This window comes from Podarcis vaucheri, assembly GCF_965113315.1.
Source record: "Podarcis vaucheri genome assembly, chromosome: 10".
NCBI classification, from domain to species: Eukaryota; Metazoa; Chordata; class Lepidosauria; order Squamata; family Lacertidae; genus Podarcis; species Podarcis vaucheri.
Window position 1 is genome coordinate 69942814 of NC_138748.1, and position 15718 is coordinate 69958531.

The 15718-nt window shown below is 48.8% G+C and overlaps 1 protein-coding gene across 1 annotated transcript in view; it reads left to right on the forward strand.

The window, feature by feature from the left end:
• Nucleotides 1–13093: 13093 nt before the first annotated feature.
• UBE2H (ubiquitin conjugating enzyme E2 H) overlaps nucleotides 13094–15718 on the forward strand; it is a 64062-nt gene continuing 61437 nt past the window's right edge. The window contains exon 1 of the mRNA XM_082239321.1: nucleotides 13094–13487. Coding sequence (XP_082095447.1) covers nucleotides 13435–13487 — 53 coding nt within the window. The 5' untranslated portion in view covers nucleotides 13094–13434. The remainder of the gene's footprint in view (nucleotides 13488–15718) is intronic.

Sequence of the window (15718 nt, forward strand, 5' to 3'; positions counted from 1 at the left end):
CTAAAATCTAGTACTGTATACTTCGTTTAATGTACTGTCTGTGACACTGGTTTGCTGCCTTGAGTACTTGCTTTGAATAGCAGGCTAAAAATGCTGCAAGGAGACGCACAAACAAACTTCTGTGACTTCAGTGGCGAGGCTGCCTTAAGAAGGCTGCCCACGTTGGCCAGGGAACAGGGAGCTGCACTGGATTTCGTGATGATAAAAGAGCCACACATCCCAAAGCGTCCTGGATTAGGGATGTTGCTCAGAGGCACGGGGGTGAGTCACAAGAGAAAACAAAGCAAGGACACCCATTCCCATGAAGAGGAGAGAGAGAGAGGCACATGCTCCACCGGAAAGGCCACCAAAACAACCTCTTTGTAGCCGCATCCTGCTGTTGTTGCGCTGGAGGGCATTTTCCATGTCATCACTGGTTGCCACACTTCCTTGCAGCTGACTCAAGCAGATTCCAGGTCACGCAAGACATTTCTCTTCAGTGCCGGTGAAAAACACCTGCTTCCATTCCTTTAGGACTCCTGGAAGCTGTCCAGGCACTGACTGTTGTAAACAAAAACTGCCCTTTTCCCTTATGGGGTATCCAAGAGCCCATATAGAGTCCTTACATAGGTTCCCTATTGGTAGGAGAGAATAACGGAGGCCAACCAGAGAATATCGAGAAGCAAAGCAGCTAGTAAGCTTGATCGTTATTGATCTGTTGCTCACCTGCAGGAGAGAGGAGGAACCCAGAAAAAAATGGCGTGCAAGGCCTTATAAAGACTTTTGAAATTGCCACCCTGTAGCTGAAGACCACCCCCAGAAACATCATACATACATCACAGAAGGGGTGTAACCTAAGACCACCCCTCAGATACATCACACCTACATCACAGAAAAGGCGGTCTACAGCAGAAATCTGAGTGCGTTGTTTATCTCGTCTGACGGGTTACCTGTTTAATGGTCACTTGATTGGATTGCCTGGGGAGCCTGGCCATTCGTTTGTAGTGATAAATACTTAATTCCTGGGCCAGGTCACAGGCTCACACCCTATTCAAACACAGACATACCTTTAAGACAGGATTCGTGAATGGAAAGACAATGGGGAGGCTTTTCCACTTTGACCTTGCAGAGAAAACATTGCTCAGTTTAGGAATCAAAATGGTTCCAGGTCGGCCTTTCTGTGCTGATCTATGTACGTGCTTGGTTGGTACACTTATGAACATTACCATATATCTAAGACCTCAAAATTCCTATCGCACTGTGTACACACCAGGCATTAAACCACATGAATTCCCCCCAAAATTCCCAGGAACCATAGTTTGTGTGGGTGCTGGGAACCATAGCTCTGCCAGGGGTAAACTACAATTACTAGGATCCTTTTGGGGGAAGCCGTGTGCTTTGAATGTAATAATAATAATAATAATAAATTTTATTTATATCCCGCCCTCCCCAGCTGAGCCGGGCTCAGGGCGGCTAACAACAATCAAATAAACAATCAGATAATCATACATTCTAAAAATATTTCATTATAAAAATTAGTTAAAATCAAATTGATGGCAACCGATTAAGCAAAATTCTGTGCAGGTTGCCAGAGGAGGGAGTCAGGCTGCGCCCTGACCAAAGGCCTGGCGGAACAACTCTGTCTTGCAGGCCCCGCAGAAAGATGTCAGGTCCCGCAGGGCCCTAGTCTCTTGTGATAGAGCATTCCACCAGGTTGGAGCCGCAGCCGAGAAGGCCCTGGCTCTAGTTGAGGCCAGCCTAACCTCTCTGAGGCCTGGGACCTTGAGGATGTTATTATTTGCAGACCGTAGGTTTCTCTGTGGGGCATACCAGCACGCAGCCTAATGTTGCAAAAAACAACAACACGCCCAACAATTGAGGTGCAGGTTATGGCTAGAGACAGGATGCACAGAGCAGTGTAGATTAGGAGTTCAGGTGCAACACAGAGGAAGGAGTCCTCTGTCATAATTGACGGGTGCTTAACAATGCCCCGAGGGAGGGAGTGTACGTACACCTGCTTGGCACACCACTGTGATGAGTTTGCAAAGGAAGAGGCGAGAGTTTGGACCGGAGGAACCGGTGGCCTGAGCCGCCCAAGAAGCAGTGTGGGCGAGGCATATCCTGACCAGTGTTAGAAACCTAGATAGCAAAGCTAGAAGCCTAAAGGGCACCGTAAACCTAGGTTATGGGCGCAACAACGGAATGTCTAGGCATGCTTTTTTAATAAGAATACAAAGCTGAAAATGAATGAACTGCAGCTAAAATATTGTGTTCGTTTTTCACATGGTCCAGTCCTCCCCCCCCCCCTTTCATGGACACAACCTTGATGGCAGAAAGTGAGGAGGAATTAAAGAACCTTTTATTGAGGGTGAAAGAGGAGAGCGCAAAATATGGTCTGAAGCTCAACATCAAGAAAACGAAGATCATGGCCACTGGGCCCATCGCCTCCTGGCAAATAGAAGGGGAAGAAATGGAAGCAGTGAGAGATTTTCCTTTCTTGGGCTCCATGATCACTGCAGATGGTGACAGCAGTCACGAAATTAAAAGACGCCTGCTTCTTGGGAGAAAAGCAATGACAAACCTAGACAGCGTCTTAAAAAGCAAAGACATCACCTTGCCAACAAAGGTCCGTATAGTTCAAGCTCTGGTTTTCCCAGTAGTGATGGTACTTAACCCGAGGTACCACTGTACAGTTATACCTCGGGATACAGATGCTTCAGGTTGCGTACTGGAACGGGTTACTTCCGGGTTTCGGCGGTCACGCACATGCAGAAGCGCTAAATCGTGCTTTGCGCCGAATTGCATCCCACGCATGCGCAGGTGCGCCGCTGCAGGTTGCGGACGTGCATCCCGCATGGATCACGTTCACAACCCAAGTGTCTACTGTACATTGATTATTGCTTTTATTTTATGGATCAATGGTCTTGTTAAGAGAGTAAAATCCATCTTAAATTGCTGTTTTAGGGGTTGTTTTTAAAAGTCTGGAACGGATTAATCCGTTTTGCATTACTTTCCGTGGGAAAGCGCTCCTTGGTTTTGGAACGTTTTGGTTTTGGAACGGACTTCCGGAACGGATTAAGTTTGAGAACCAAGGTACCACTGTACCAGTTGCTGGAAACGGCACGAAGGGAGAGTTGCCCTTGCGCTTGAATCCTGCTTCTGGGTTTCCCACAGTCGGCCGCTGTGAGAAGAACAGGATGCTGGCAAGATGGGCCAGCCATTGGCCTGATCCTCCAGGCTCTCCTTATGGTCATGTGTGTGAGAGAGAAAGACGGAGAGAAAGAAGGAGCTCGTTGAGACGGAAGAGGAAAGGAAGATGGCTGTGAGCTCACAAGATGAAAAGGAAGTCAGTCTGGAAAAAACACACCACCAGCATTCTCTCTGAGGCTCCTCTGTATAAACAGTGCTTAATGGAGCCCTCCTTCTCATTAAGGGAGCCTAGAGCGGCCTAGAGATACCCCTGGCTGCTTGTTCCCTCTCATGTTGGGGAAAGCCTGGGCAGCCTCCTCCACCTCCAGCCTCGCTCAGCACAAAGAGAAATCTGGGCCATACTCATGGCTTACCGTATTTTTCGCCCCATAGGACGCTCCGTCCCATAGGACGCACCTAGTTTTTTTGGGGGGAAATAAAGGAAAAAAAAATCCCTTTATTTCCCCCCCAAAAGCAGGTGGGGAAACAGAACCAGGTCGAGGAACAGCGGGATGGCGGCGCTGCGCCTCCCTGCTGTCCCCCGAGCTTGTGGGGCTGGCCAATGTCTGCCCCGCGCGAGGGGCGCTCTGCTTCAGGGCGCCCCCCCCCGCGGGGCGGCAGGCTGCTATCCGCAGCGTGGGGAGCCTTGCTGGGAACTCCTGCAAGGCTCCCCACGCTGCGGATGTCTGCCTGGCGCGGGGGGGCGCTCTGCTTCAGGCTGCCCCTCGCGCCGGGCAGCAGGCTGCTATCCGCAGCGTGGGGAACCTTGCCGGGAAGTCCGGCAAGAAGTGGCAGAAGTTCCACAGGACTGAGCTGGTGACACATAGTTGTTGAGGCTTGTTGTCAAACGAGCCTCATCAACTCAGGGGAACAGCCAGAGACGCTTCTGCAGATGAACTCAATGACTGAGCTGGGATATAAAGGTTCAAGCAATCCCTAAGGTTGTTGTTGTTGAGTCGTTTAGTTGTGTCCGACTCTTTGTGACCCCCTGGACCAGAGCTCGCCAGGCACTCCTGTCTTCCACTGCCTCCCACAGTTTGGTCAAACTCATGCTGGTAGCTTCGAGAACACCGTCCTACCATCTCGTCCTCTATTGTCCTCTTCTCCTTGTGCCCTCCATCTTTCCCAGCATCAGGGTCTTTTCCAGGGAGTCTTCTCTTCTCATGAGGTGGCCAAAGTCTTGGAGCCTCAGCTTCAGGATCTGTCCTTCCAGTGAGCACTCAGGGCTGATTTCCTTCAGAATGGAGAGGTTGGATCTTCTTGCAGTCCATGGGACTCTCAAGAGTCTCCTCCAGCACCAGAATTCAAAAGCATCCATTCTTCGGCGATCAGCCTTCTTTATGGTCCAGCTCTCGCTTCCATACATCACTACTGGGAAAACCATAGCTTTTACTATACGGACCTTTGTCAGCAAGGTGATGTCTCTGCTTTTTAAGATGCTGTCTAGGTTTGTCATTGCTTTTCTCCCAAGAAGCAGGCGTCTTTTAATTTCGTGACTGCAGTGATCATGGAGCCTGAGAAAGTAAAATCTCTTACTGCCTCCATTTCTTTCCCTTCTATTTGCCAGGAGGTGATGGATCCCTAAGGTACCCTGGACCTAAGTTGTTCAGAGCCTTGTAAATTAATACAAGAAACTTGAACCTGGCTTGGTAGTAGATGGGCAGCCAATGCAGGGGCTTCAACCCTGGTGTCCCATGTTCTCAACTAGAAGCTCCTGTCAGCAATTTGGCTGCAGCATTCTGCACCAGCTGGAGCTTCTGAAACAGCCCCAAGGGCAGCCCCACATAGAGTGCATTACAGTAATCCAGCCTTGAGGTTACCAGTGCATGGAATACAGTGGTCAGGCTATCTCTGTCCAGGAACGGTTGTAGTTGGCGAATCAGACGAAGCCGGTAAAATGGACATTTGTTCAGCTGGTCCTCAAAACAGGGGACTCAAGGTGAACTATACTATGGCAAGCCTCCAGAGCCTTTGGGAGTTGTTGTTGTTGTTTAGTTGTGTCCGACACTTCGTGACCCCCTGGACCAGAGCACGCCAGGCACTTCTGTCTTCCACTGCCTCCCGCAGTTTGGTCAAACTCATGCTGGTAGCTTCGAGAACACTGTCCCACCATCTCGTCCTCTGTCGTCCCCTTCTCCTTGTGCCCTCCATCTTTCCCAACATCAGGGTCTTTTCCAGGGAGTCTTCTTTTCTCATGAGGTGGCCAAAGTATTGGAGCCTCAGCTTCAGGATCTGTCCTTCCAGTGAGCACTCAGGGCTGATTTCCTTCAGAATGGAGAGGTTTGATCTTCTTGCAGTCCATGGGACTCTCAAGAGTCTCCTCCAGCACCAGAATTCAAAAGCATCCATTCTTCGGCGATCAGCCTTCTTTATGGTCCAGCTCTCACTTCCATACATCACTACTGGGAAAACCATAGCTTGAACTATATGGACCTTTGTTGGCAAGATGATGTCTCTGCTTTTTAAGATGCTGTCTAGGTTTGTCATTGCTTTTCTCCCAAGAAGCAGGCGTCTTTTAATTTCGTGGCTGCTGTTACCATCTGCAGCTATTAAGTGGGGAAGGGCGACCAGGTGGGTTTAAAACTGGGCAGGTAGCAATGTGCTCTGGACATAACAACTTCTTTGAAAGCAAAGCCAAGAAGCGGCAGGAGTGCCGTTTCCCAGAATGCAACTCTCGAAGGTCACCCGAGGCTGTACACCTGTTTCCTCTGCACACAGGGACTCTCAGTGCTTACCTGTTCTACAGGACAGCGCTCACCTGCTGTCTGTTTGTGTTGTGCTGCCGAGTAAATATTTTTGAGGTCATAGCACTGCCACGAATGCTTTTTCTAAAAAGGAAAAGAGTTGTTTGTTTTGACATGCCAAAAACATATATCTCGAGTTAATTGAAAGCATTCTTCTTGGCCACAGCGGGCTGCACATTCCCAGGATGTAAGTCAGAGAGGCGGGGAGCCCAAGAACACACAAAAAAGTTATTTACAGTTCCTGTCTCGGGAACTCAGACTGAGATTCTTCAGGTCTGAAGGAGGTGAGGTAGCCTGGTGAGCTACTGAAAACTATTTAATAAGGCCCTTTTTCAGAAGCAGAGAAGAATTGGGAAATGCAATATCATTCCTTGCAAGTGGAAGGTGAAATAAAGGCTTATACCTAGTATGATTTCTGCAAGCAGATCATCTGTTGTTGTCTGGTCAAGGGGAACAGTAACTTCCCCCTTGCTGTCTTCCAAACTCCAGCAAAAACTGCTGATGTCCTGGACTCTGAGCTGAAGAACAAACTCCTAGTACATCTGGCCAAAACCACACCCCAGTTTTAGGACACCATACATTTAGATCCCTATTATACCGCTTTTAACAGTCACTGAGAACTCTGAGAACTGTAGATTGTTAAGAGGACTATAGCTGCGTGAGGCCGGCACCCTTTAAACTACAGTTTCCATGATTATTTGGGTGGGGAGGCATCCTGACTCATAAAGCAGTGTAAAAGTCCTTTAAATGCATGGTGTGGATTTGACACATCACTGCAGGCCCAGCTGCCAATGGGATTTGAGTAGCTGGTGCCAGCCTGACGCAATGCAAGTGTGTCACAAACGCCCGGCTGTTGATGGATGTGGTAAAGTGCCATCTTTATGTGGCACAGGAGTAGGCAGAGAGGAGGGCAGGAGGGAGACTCACCTACGAGCCACGCGACTTAATACGTTGCAGGAAGTACTTAGAAAGGAATTGGAAGTGGCAAGCTGCGGAACAGGCTCCACTCACTTGCATCACCTGGGGTGGCACTTCAGGAGTGGCAGCCATGATGACTGACATCTAGGATGAGGGCCTTCTCGGTAGTGGCGCCCTCCCTGTGGAACGCCCTCCCATCAGATGTCAAGGAAATAAACAACTATCTGACTTTTAGAAGACATCTGAAGGCAACAGTCTTTAGGGAATTTTTTAATGCTTGATGTTTTGTCATGTTTTTAATTTTCTGTTGGGAGCCACCCAGAGTGGCTGAGGAAACCCAGCCAGATGGGCGGGGTATAAATTATCATTATTATTATTGGTGGCAGAGGTGGCAAGGCCAGGGACATGTCGTGGTTGGGCCCCCCGAAAACATAGACCACTGGAAGATCTCCTCCATTCATTCAATTGGCCAGACAAACATTACGGACCCATGACTATTATCTATTTAGTTATTATTTCATTCCTTTAAAATTGCTTTCCTTAAAAACACTCTGCTAATAAAAGAAATCGATAGAAGCATAAAGCAAGATGATTAAAGCATATATCTTTCTTTTTAAACAAGTTTCTAAATAGCTAGCAGGCAAGCAAGCAAGCAAGCAACCAACCAACCATAAAAGCTTTCAAAAGCCACCCATCTTCCTAATATATATGTTCCTGAGTGATTTTGAGGCAATCAGCTTAACCTACCTCACACGGTTGTGGTGTGAATAAAATGGAAAATAGGAAGAGTAATGGTATCGGCTGCTTTATGTTTCAGAGAGTTAGATCTTGTTTTTACAATGAATGGCGAGGTGGAAAACTTTAAAATAAATTGATACGTCTCTGTCTCGACATCTTCATTTTTATTTTTCCCTCAAAAGCTGTTGTGGTATGTTAGTGTGTGAGAGAAACACTTGTCTCCCATTTTGCCACCTTAAATAGTCCACTGTAGCTGCAAACCATTCAGGGAAAGAGTGGAGACACACACACACACACACACACACACACACCTGTATTGTACCTGTCTTTCCCCTATCCTATGCTGCTAATAGCAGCTGGGGGGGGGGAGGATAAGTTAAAACAGGAAACCGTACAAGGGAAATACCGTTTTTTTTGCTCTATAAGACTCACTTTTTCCCTCCCCAAAAGTAAGGGGAAATGTGTGTGCGTCTTATGGAGCGAATGCAGGCTGCGCAGCTATCCCAGGAGCCAGAACAGCAAGAGGGATTGCTGCTTTCGCTGCGCAGCGATCCCTCTTGTTGTTCTGGCTTCTGAGATTCAGAATATTTTTTTTTTCTTGTTTTCCTCCTCCAAAAAGTCTTGTGGTCTGGTGCGTCTTATAGAGCGAAAAATACGGTAAATAGCTCCTCTTCCCCACAGCACCAGGGCCTCGTTCCGAATCAGGGCCTTCCCACCACTGCATTTCCTGTAAGACAAACGCAGGAGGAGATGTGATCACAGGTACCCCATGGTGGCGTCTCTTAGCTTGGCCCAGAGAGACAGACCAGACAGCCAGATCGGGGTACATGTATTTAACCTCTGTGGCATGTCTGGAAAACAGGTTTTGTAGGGGGTTTTGGTGCTTTAAAAACCCTGCAAAACCTGTTTATCAGAAGCAAGAGTGGCAAAACAGAAATGCGTGTGTACACTGCCTTTGGCTCTGGGTGCCTCCAGTTTCAACAAGCCAGGAATACCTCCCTAAACATACAAAAAAGAGGCCAGCAAGTTATCCTTAGCGCCTGAAGCTGGGTTTCAAAAGGAGAGCCTTATTGCCTTCAGAAGGCTAATGAAGAGAAACATCACCAAACTTCTTCCAGTTCCCTGGCTATGGGGCAACCACGGAGAAGGCCCTGTTCTTAACGCCCTTATCGATCCTCACAGTAAAAGAAAATGTGGGGTTCTAGAAGGGGAAGCGGTCTCCTGAGTTATAGCTTGGTCAAATGTTAGGGATAAACATTTTGGAGCTGGCTGACCTGACTGGAAGAATCTGCGATCAGAAAGAGGAGGAAACACAAGAAGATTGGAAGAAATTTAAAGAATATTTAGCTAGGTGTTGTAATATAAGATATTAAGAAATTCCTAGAAGTAACAGATTAGGCTGAGGGATAGAAAAAGATTAATAATAGTGAATATTATGGATTACAACAAGGAAGTAAAGATAAGAAATTTGTATTTGAAAAAAAGATATTGGTGTTATAAATATGAAATTGGGAACTGCTAAATAAGTGATATGATGAAACTCAGATTGGAGGGTGTCAAGGAAGTCTTTTAGCAATGTAAATATACCAGGAAACAAGAAAAAAAAAATCTTCTTTTGTTTTTGTTTTTTGTTTCTTTTGTTGTTATGTTTTTATGTTGTGCTAAGTGTAATGTTTTTCTTTTGTGTTTATGTCTATGTGATATAAGAGAAAACCTTTTTTTGGAAAAAACAAACAAACAAATGTTAGGGATAAAGGGGAGGGGTCCCAAACTCAGTTTCCGAGAGTTATTCCCACCAGAAGGGCTGCCACGTTTCCACATGGAATGGCCTTGTTTTCTGATGTTCCAGAAGGGAGGATTCGAACCAATGGATTCAAATTACAAGGAAATTCAGACTCACCTTCCTGATGGTTAAGAGCTGTTTGAAAGCAGGACGGGCTCCCTCAGAAGGTGGTGGACTCTCCTTTGTTGGAGGTTTCTGAGCAGAGGTTGGATGGTCATCAGTCATGGATTCTCCAGCTGCTGATTCCTGTGTCGCAGGGGGTTGGACTAGATGACCTTTGGGGATACCTTCCCACTTTACAATTCTATGATTCCATCCCCGCTGCTGCCCAACAGCCAGTGTTATGACAGCAATAGCTTACTTTTACCAGCATTTAGGTTGGGCAGCTGGCCCGGACATCAAATGGCCAGGCTGCAACCTAAAATCGCAACTTTAAAACAATGTATTTAAGACTTTGCTTTCTGCTCTGAGTCAGTAGCAGTTCTTCCCAAACTGATATAGTATTTTATTTTATGCTTTTTAAATGTGTTTGTAGGAGGCTGTGTGTGTGTTATTGATTTGCTTTTGCATTATGTACAGTGGTACCTTGGGTTACAGACGCTTCAGGTTACATATGCTTCAGGTTACAGACTCTGCTCACCCAGAAATAGTGCTACAGGTTAAGAACTTTGCTTCAGGATGAGAACAGAAATCGTGCTCCGGCGGCGCGGCAGCAGCAGGAGGCCCCATTAGCTAAAGTGGTGCTTCAGGTTAAGAACAGTTTCAGGTTAAGAACGGACCTCCAGAACGAGTTAAGTACTTAACACGAGGTACCACTGTATTTTGTATTCTCATATTGCATTTTTCTGTTATGAGCCACTCGGGTCTTTGGATGAAGGGTAGTATACAAAGTGAATGCAGTAAATAAGAGTAATACTTTATTTCACTGACTCGCCTCCACTGAATCTGAAGCACACTTGCAAGAGGCCTAGTTTTCCAAAACAAGACCTTCAGAAAAAGAAGGAAACTCTACTTTCTTATCCTAGACCCAGGTTTGGGGACGGACGACATGTGCTCAGTGACCCTCTTTTTGCCAATCAATCAGGAGATGTAGAGAGGAATTAGATCACTCTGCTATTTATTTATTTACTGCATTTATATCACCGCCTTTTTCTCCAAGGAACTCAAGGTGGGGTTCACAGTTCTCCCTCTCTCCTAGAATCATAGTTGAAAAGGGTCCTGGGGGTCATCTAGTCCAACCCCCCAGCCATGCATGGAGCTCGAACCCAGGATCATGAGATATTAAAAGAGTCTTGTGGGGACTTAGTTCAGGCATAGGCAACCTCGGTCCTCCAGATGTTTTGCGACTACAATTCCCATAGAATAGAATTTATTATTTATATCCTGCCCATCTGGTTGGGTTTCCCCAACCACTCTGGGCGGCTTCCAACAAAGTATTAAAATACAGTAGTCTGTTAAACATTAAAAGCTTCCCTAAACAGGGCTGCCTTCATATGTCTTCTAAAAGTCTGGCAGCTGTTGTTCTCTTTGACATCTGGTGGGAGGGCGTTCCACAGGGCGGGTGCCACCACCGAGAAGGCCCTCTGCCTGGTTCCCTGTAACTTGGCTTCTCTCAGCGACGGAACCGCCAGAAGGCCCTTGGCACTGGACCTCAGTGTCCAGGCAGAACGATGCAGGTGGAGACACTCCTTCAGATATACTGGACCGTTTAGGGCTTTCAAGGTCAGCACCAACACTTTGAATTGTGCTCGGAAACGTACTGGGAGCTAATGTAGGTCTTTCAAGACTGGTATGTGGTCTCGGCGGCCGCTCCCAGTCACCAGTCTAGCTGCCGCATTTTGAATTAGTTGTAGTTTCTGGGTCACCTTCAAAGGTAGCCCCACGTAGAGCACATTGCAGTAGTCCAAGGGGGAGATAACCAGAGCACGCACCACTCTGGCCAGATGGTCTCCGGGCAGGTAAGGTCTCATCCTGCATACCAGATGGAGCTGATAAACAGCTGCCCTGGACACATAATTAACCTGCGCCTCCATGGACAGCTGTGAGTCCAAAATGACTCCCAGGCTGCGCACCTGGTCCTTCAGGGGCAGAGTTGTCCCATTCAGGACTAGGGAGTCTTCCACACCCACCCGCCCCCTGTTCCCCTAAAACAGTACTTCTGTCTTGTCAGGATTCAACCTCAATCTGTTAGCCGCCATCCATCCTCCAACCGCCTCCAGACACTCACACAGGACCTTCACCGCTCTTTCAGGTCTACCGGGCTGAGGCCGTTGAGGGCTTTCAAGGTCAGCACCAACACTTTGAATTGTGCTCGGAAACGTACTGGGAGCCAATGTAGGTCTTTTAAGACCGGTGTTATGTGGTCTCAGCGGCCGCTCCCAGTCACCAGTCTGGCTGCCGCATTCAGGATTAGTTGCAGTTTCCGGGTCACCTTCAGAGGTAGCCCCACGTAGAGCGCATTGCAGTAGTCCAAGCGGGAGATAACCAGAGCATGCACCACTCTGGCGAGGCAGTCCGCCGGCAGGGAGGGTCTCATCCTGCGTACCAGATGGAGCTGGCAGACAGCTGCCCTGGAGACAGACTTGACCTGCGCCTCCCATCATCCCTGACCACTGGTCCTGTTAGCTAGGGATCATGGGATTTGCCTATGCCTGGCTCAGTTGGCAGAGCACGACAACCCTGTGCCATAGGTCAGAGAGAGAGGCTGTGACCATCCGCCAGGGACCTTCACGGCCGAGTGGTGGAGATTCATCGAATCATCGAATCATAGAGTTGGAAGAGACCACAAGGGCCATAGAGTCCAACCCCCTGCCAAGCAGGAAACACCATCAGAGCACTCCTGACATATGGTTGTCAAGCCTCTGCTTAAAGACCTCCAAAGGTGGAGACTCCACCACACTCCTTGGCAGCAAATTCCACTGGCGAACAGCTCTTACTGTCAGGAAGTTCTTCCTAATGTTTAGGTGGAATCTTCTTTCTTGTAGTTTGGATCCATTGCTCCGTGTCCGCTTCTCCGGAGCAGCAGAAAACAACCTTTCTCCCTCCTCTACGTGACATCCTTTTATATATTTGAACATGGCTATCATCTCACCCCTTAACCTCCTCTTCTCCAGGCTAAACATGCCCAGCTCCCTTAGCCGTTCCTCATAAGGCATCGTTTCCAGGCCTTGGACCATTTTGGTTGCCCTCCTCTGGACACCTTCCAGTTTGTCAGTGTCCTTCGAACCCAGATCTCTCCCAGGTCCTAGTCGCCCACTCCAAGCACCGCACCACCACTGGCTCTCAGTTAATGAAAACAGGCTCCGGGCCTCAAGCCTGCCATTTGTGGAGTGCCGCCCTGCAAAGCGCTCTGCACATGCTCAGATGCCCTCACATTCAGGGCCGAGCCTTGGTGCCCAGAGAACGGTATTCAGACACGAAGCTCCGCCGGGAGAAATGGTTATGTGGGCTTAATTTAAAAAGCCAGGCCCTGGGGTGAGAAGCGGGGGCTCGAACCCTCGACCGGCCGAACCAGTCGGCGGGCCTAATGACGCGGCGGGCAGCTCCTCCTTCGCCTCAGCTGCCCGACTTCGCCTCAGGCCCGGCGGACTACACCTCCCGGCATGCCGAGCGGCGAGGGAGGCGGGCTTGCGGGGCGGGGCCCGGCGCGTCTCCCCGCGTCACGCAGGGCCGCGTCCAATCCGGAGCGGGCCGTTCGGTGAGGTCACTGTGGGTGACGTCAGGGGTCCAGAGAGAGGCTTCGGCAGAGCCGAGGCAGCGGCCGGAGCAGGAGCAGCAATCCGGGAGCGGGAGGGCGCAGGAAGCTGTGAGGGGGGTCAGGAAGCTGAGGCTGAGGAGAGACGCGGAGGAGGGGGGAAGCCCGCGGGGCAGGAAGAGCCGGCTCGTGAAGGGAGGGGCCGCCGAGGCGAGAAGGGCTCGGGCGGCGGGGGGGGGGGAGAGGCCTCCGCGCAGGCGCAGAGCGGGGCTCGGACCCCCACCTCCTGAAGCGCCCCCCCACCTCCCCCAGCGGAAAAGGGGTCCTGACAGGACAAGAGAGGCAGCTCCAGACTCCGCCCGGGAGGGGCCGCCGGCCGGGGGGCCACCATGTCCTCCCCCAGCCCGGGCAAGAGGCGGATGGACACCGACGTGGTCAAGCTGTATCCTTACCTGGAGAGTGGGGGGGGGGTTTCTGAGGGGGGGCGGCAAAGGCAGGTGAAATGGGGGGCAGCCCCCCCATTCTGGAATGTATTGGGGAGCAAGGCACAGACACCCCACCGCACACACAGTTGAGGGGCAGTTAGTGAGAGGCAGGAATAAGGGAGATAAATGAAGACTTTGTTGGAATGGTTGGGGGGCAGGGAGAGACAGGGGGGCCCCCTTAAAAAAACTGGGCTGGGTGTCTTGAATAGAACTTCAGATTGGTGGGTGGGAGTCTAGAGAATAGGTTTCCTTCCTCCACAAGGCCAAGGAATGATGGGGAGAAAGCAGGTACTTTTTTGGGGGGGTGGGTGGGGGGCAGTGCCCTCCACTTGCTGAAGATGAATGCCTATTCCATTGCAGAGAACAGATGAACGATTATTGTTTCTGTTCTGCTTTGCTTCTCTCCCTTTCCCTGCCTCCAGTTCCAGGTGAGGGGCACAGAATCACGGACCCCTTAGAACTGAGGAGTGTACAAAGGTTTTCCTGGAATATGGGGGTTCAGGAGAAAAAGCCCTTCCCTCTCCTTTTCACCAGCAGGAGAATAGAATTATTCTTAGCACCACCTATTAGAAGAAAGCAGCCTTCTCCAGAGTAAGATGTTTAGAATAGGGTTGGAGAGTGAGGGCACCCCAATAATCTTAGGGGAGGGGAAGAGACTTGCAACTCCTGGAGAGTCGTAAATTTTAGCAGCTCCAGGTGATTTTATTTTTTTGTTCTTGTTGGGCTCTAGGAAATGGGGGGAGGAGAGAGATGAGGCACTCCAGGTATAGACAGAGCAAAATCTTTTCTTCCCTCCCCCCCAAAAACCCCAACAACGCCATCATACCATTGAAGGGATATCTCATTTTTAGGTAAAATGAGGCCTTCAGACACCCCCCTTTGAGAAATGAGAACACAGTTGGGGTCCTTTCATTCTAGTATTTTTTAATGGGGGGTTCAGGAACTCATTCCCTACCCTCCTCTTCCTTGCCCCCAAATATAGACCTCTTCAAATCCGTTCTTTCTTCTCTCTCCCCAAAGAAACTGGTTCTTTTGGCGGATTGGGGGGGGGCTGTAGAGGCCTGTGTCTGAAGCCAGACTCTCTTGAGGTGATCAGGACCCCTTGTTGCCTTCAATAAATAAATCCCCTTTGTCTTGGGAGAGGAATCCCAAAATATTTTCGTAGGGAAACAATATAGGCAGTGGGGGGGGAGGGAGAGCACTTATTCTCTGTCTGCCTCAGTAATGATTGTGACCAGAGTCAGTGCTCCCCCCTTTCAGGTATTGTGACAATGCTAGAATAATAATACAACTCCCTCTACACACACTGATTCAGATGTGCTCTCTTTCCCCCTCCCCAACCAGAATTAGTACATGCTTTGTGGGGTGGGGGGCAAGGGGCCAGATTTAGCTGGGGAGAGAAGGGAGGGTAGTTGTTGACAGTTAGCAATCCAGTGATCAGCTTCTGGTGGTGTGTTACTATTTACTCAATCCAGTTTTAGTCTGCTGTTCGGGAAGCTTCTGATGGCAGCTGGGGGGAGGGGGGCAGTTAATGCGGGTGGGAGCACCTGGAGAACAACATTGAAGTAGTAATAGTGGAGAAAAAGAATTGAAATGCCGTAGAAATCCATCACCCATTTTTCCTTTTTTGTGCTGCTGGTTTTGTTTATGTAACACTTCAGTTCGGTGAAGATTTCCTTTTATCCCTTCGTAAAGGATCTGTTTTTGTTTTCCAAATTATGTTTTGTTCTTGCCTCTCAGTAGAATGTTACCTTGTCCCTGTGTGCATATTTGAAGATTGTGAAGCTTCTGAAATAGTGCAGTGAATTTGCGTATAGAATAGGTTTATTAATAGTTCTGTTTATCAGGTGGTGGGGAGGGAAGGAAAGATGGGTTGGCGTTGACATAGCCAACTGAAAAGCGTTCAGATATGTTTATTGAATGTGTTAACCTCCCCCAGGAGAATTTAATCGGGAAGGAATTAACTATGTAGAAGGGTGAGAGGGTTACAAATAGCATTTAGTTTCCAGAGATAAACAAACTTGTTTAGATTAGGCCTGCTGGGGTGAAATTATTATAGTCAATTGTTGACGCTGCTCAGCGAGTTCCCCAGTCTCTTGCTTAACTGTCTGTCTGTACATTTTTAAAAGCACAAAGCCTGTGTTTGATAACTGTCTATAGATTGCCCCTTTAAAAATGTTGTTTTTAA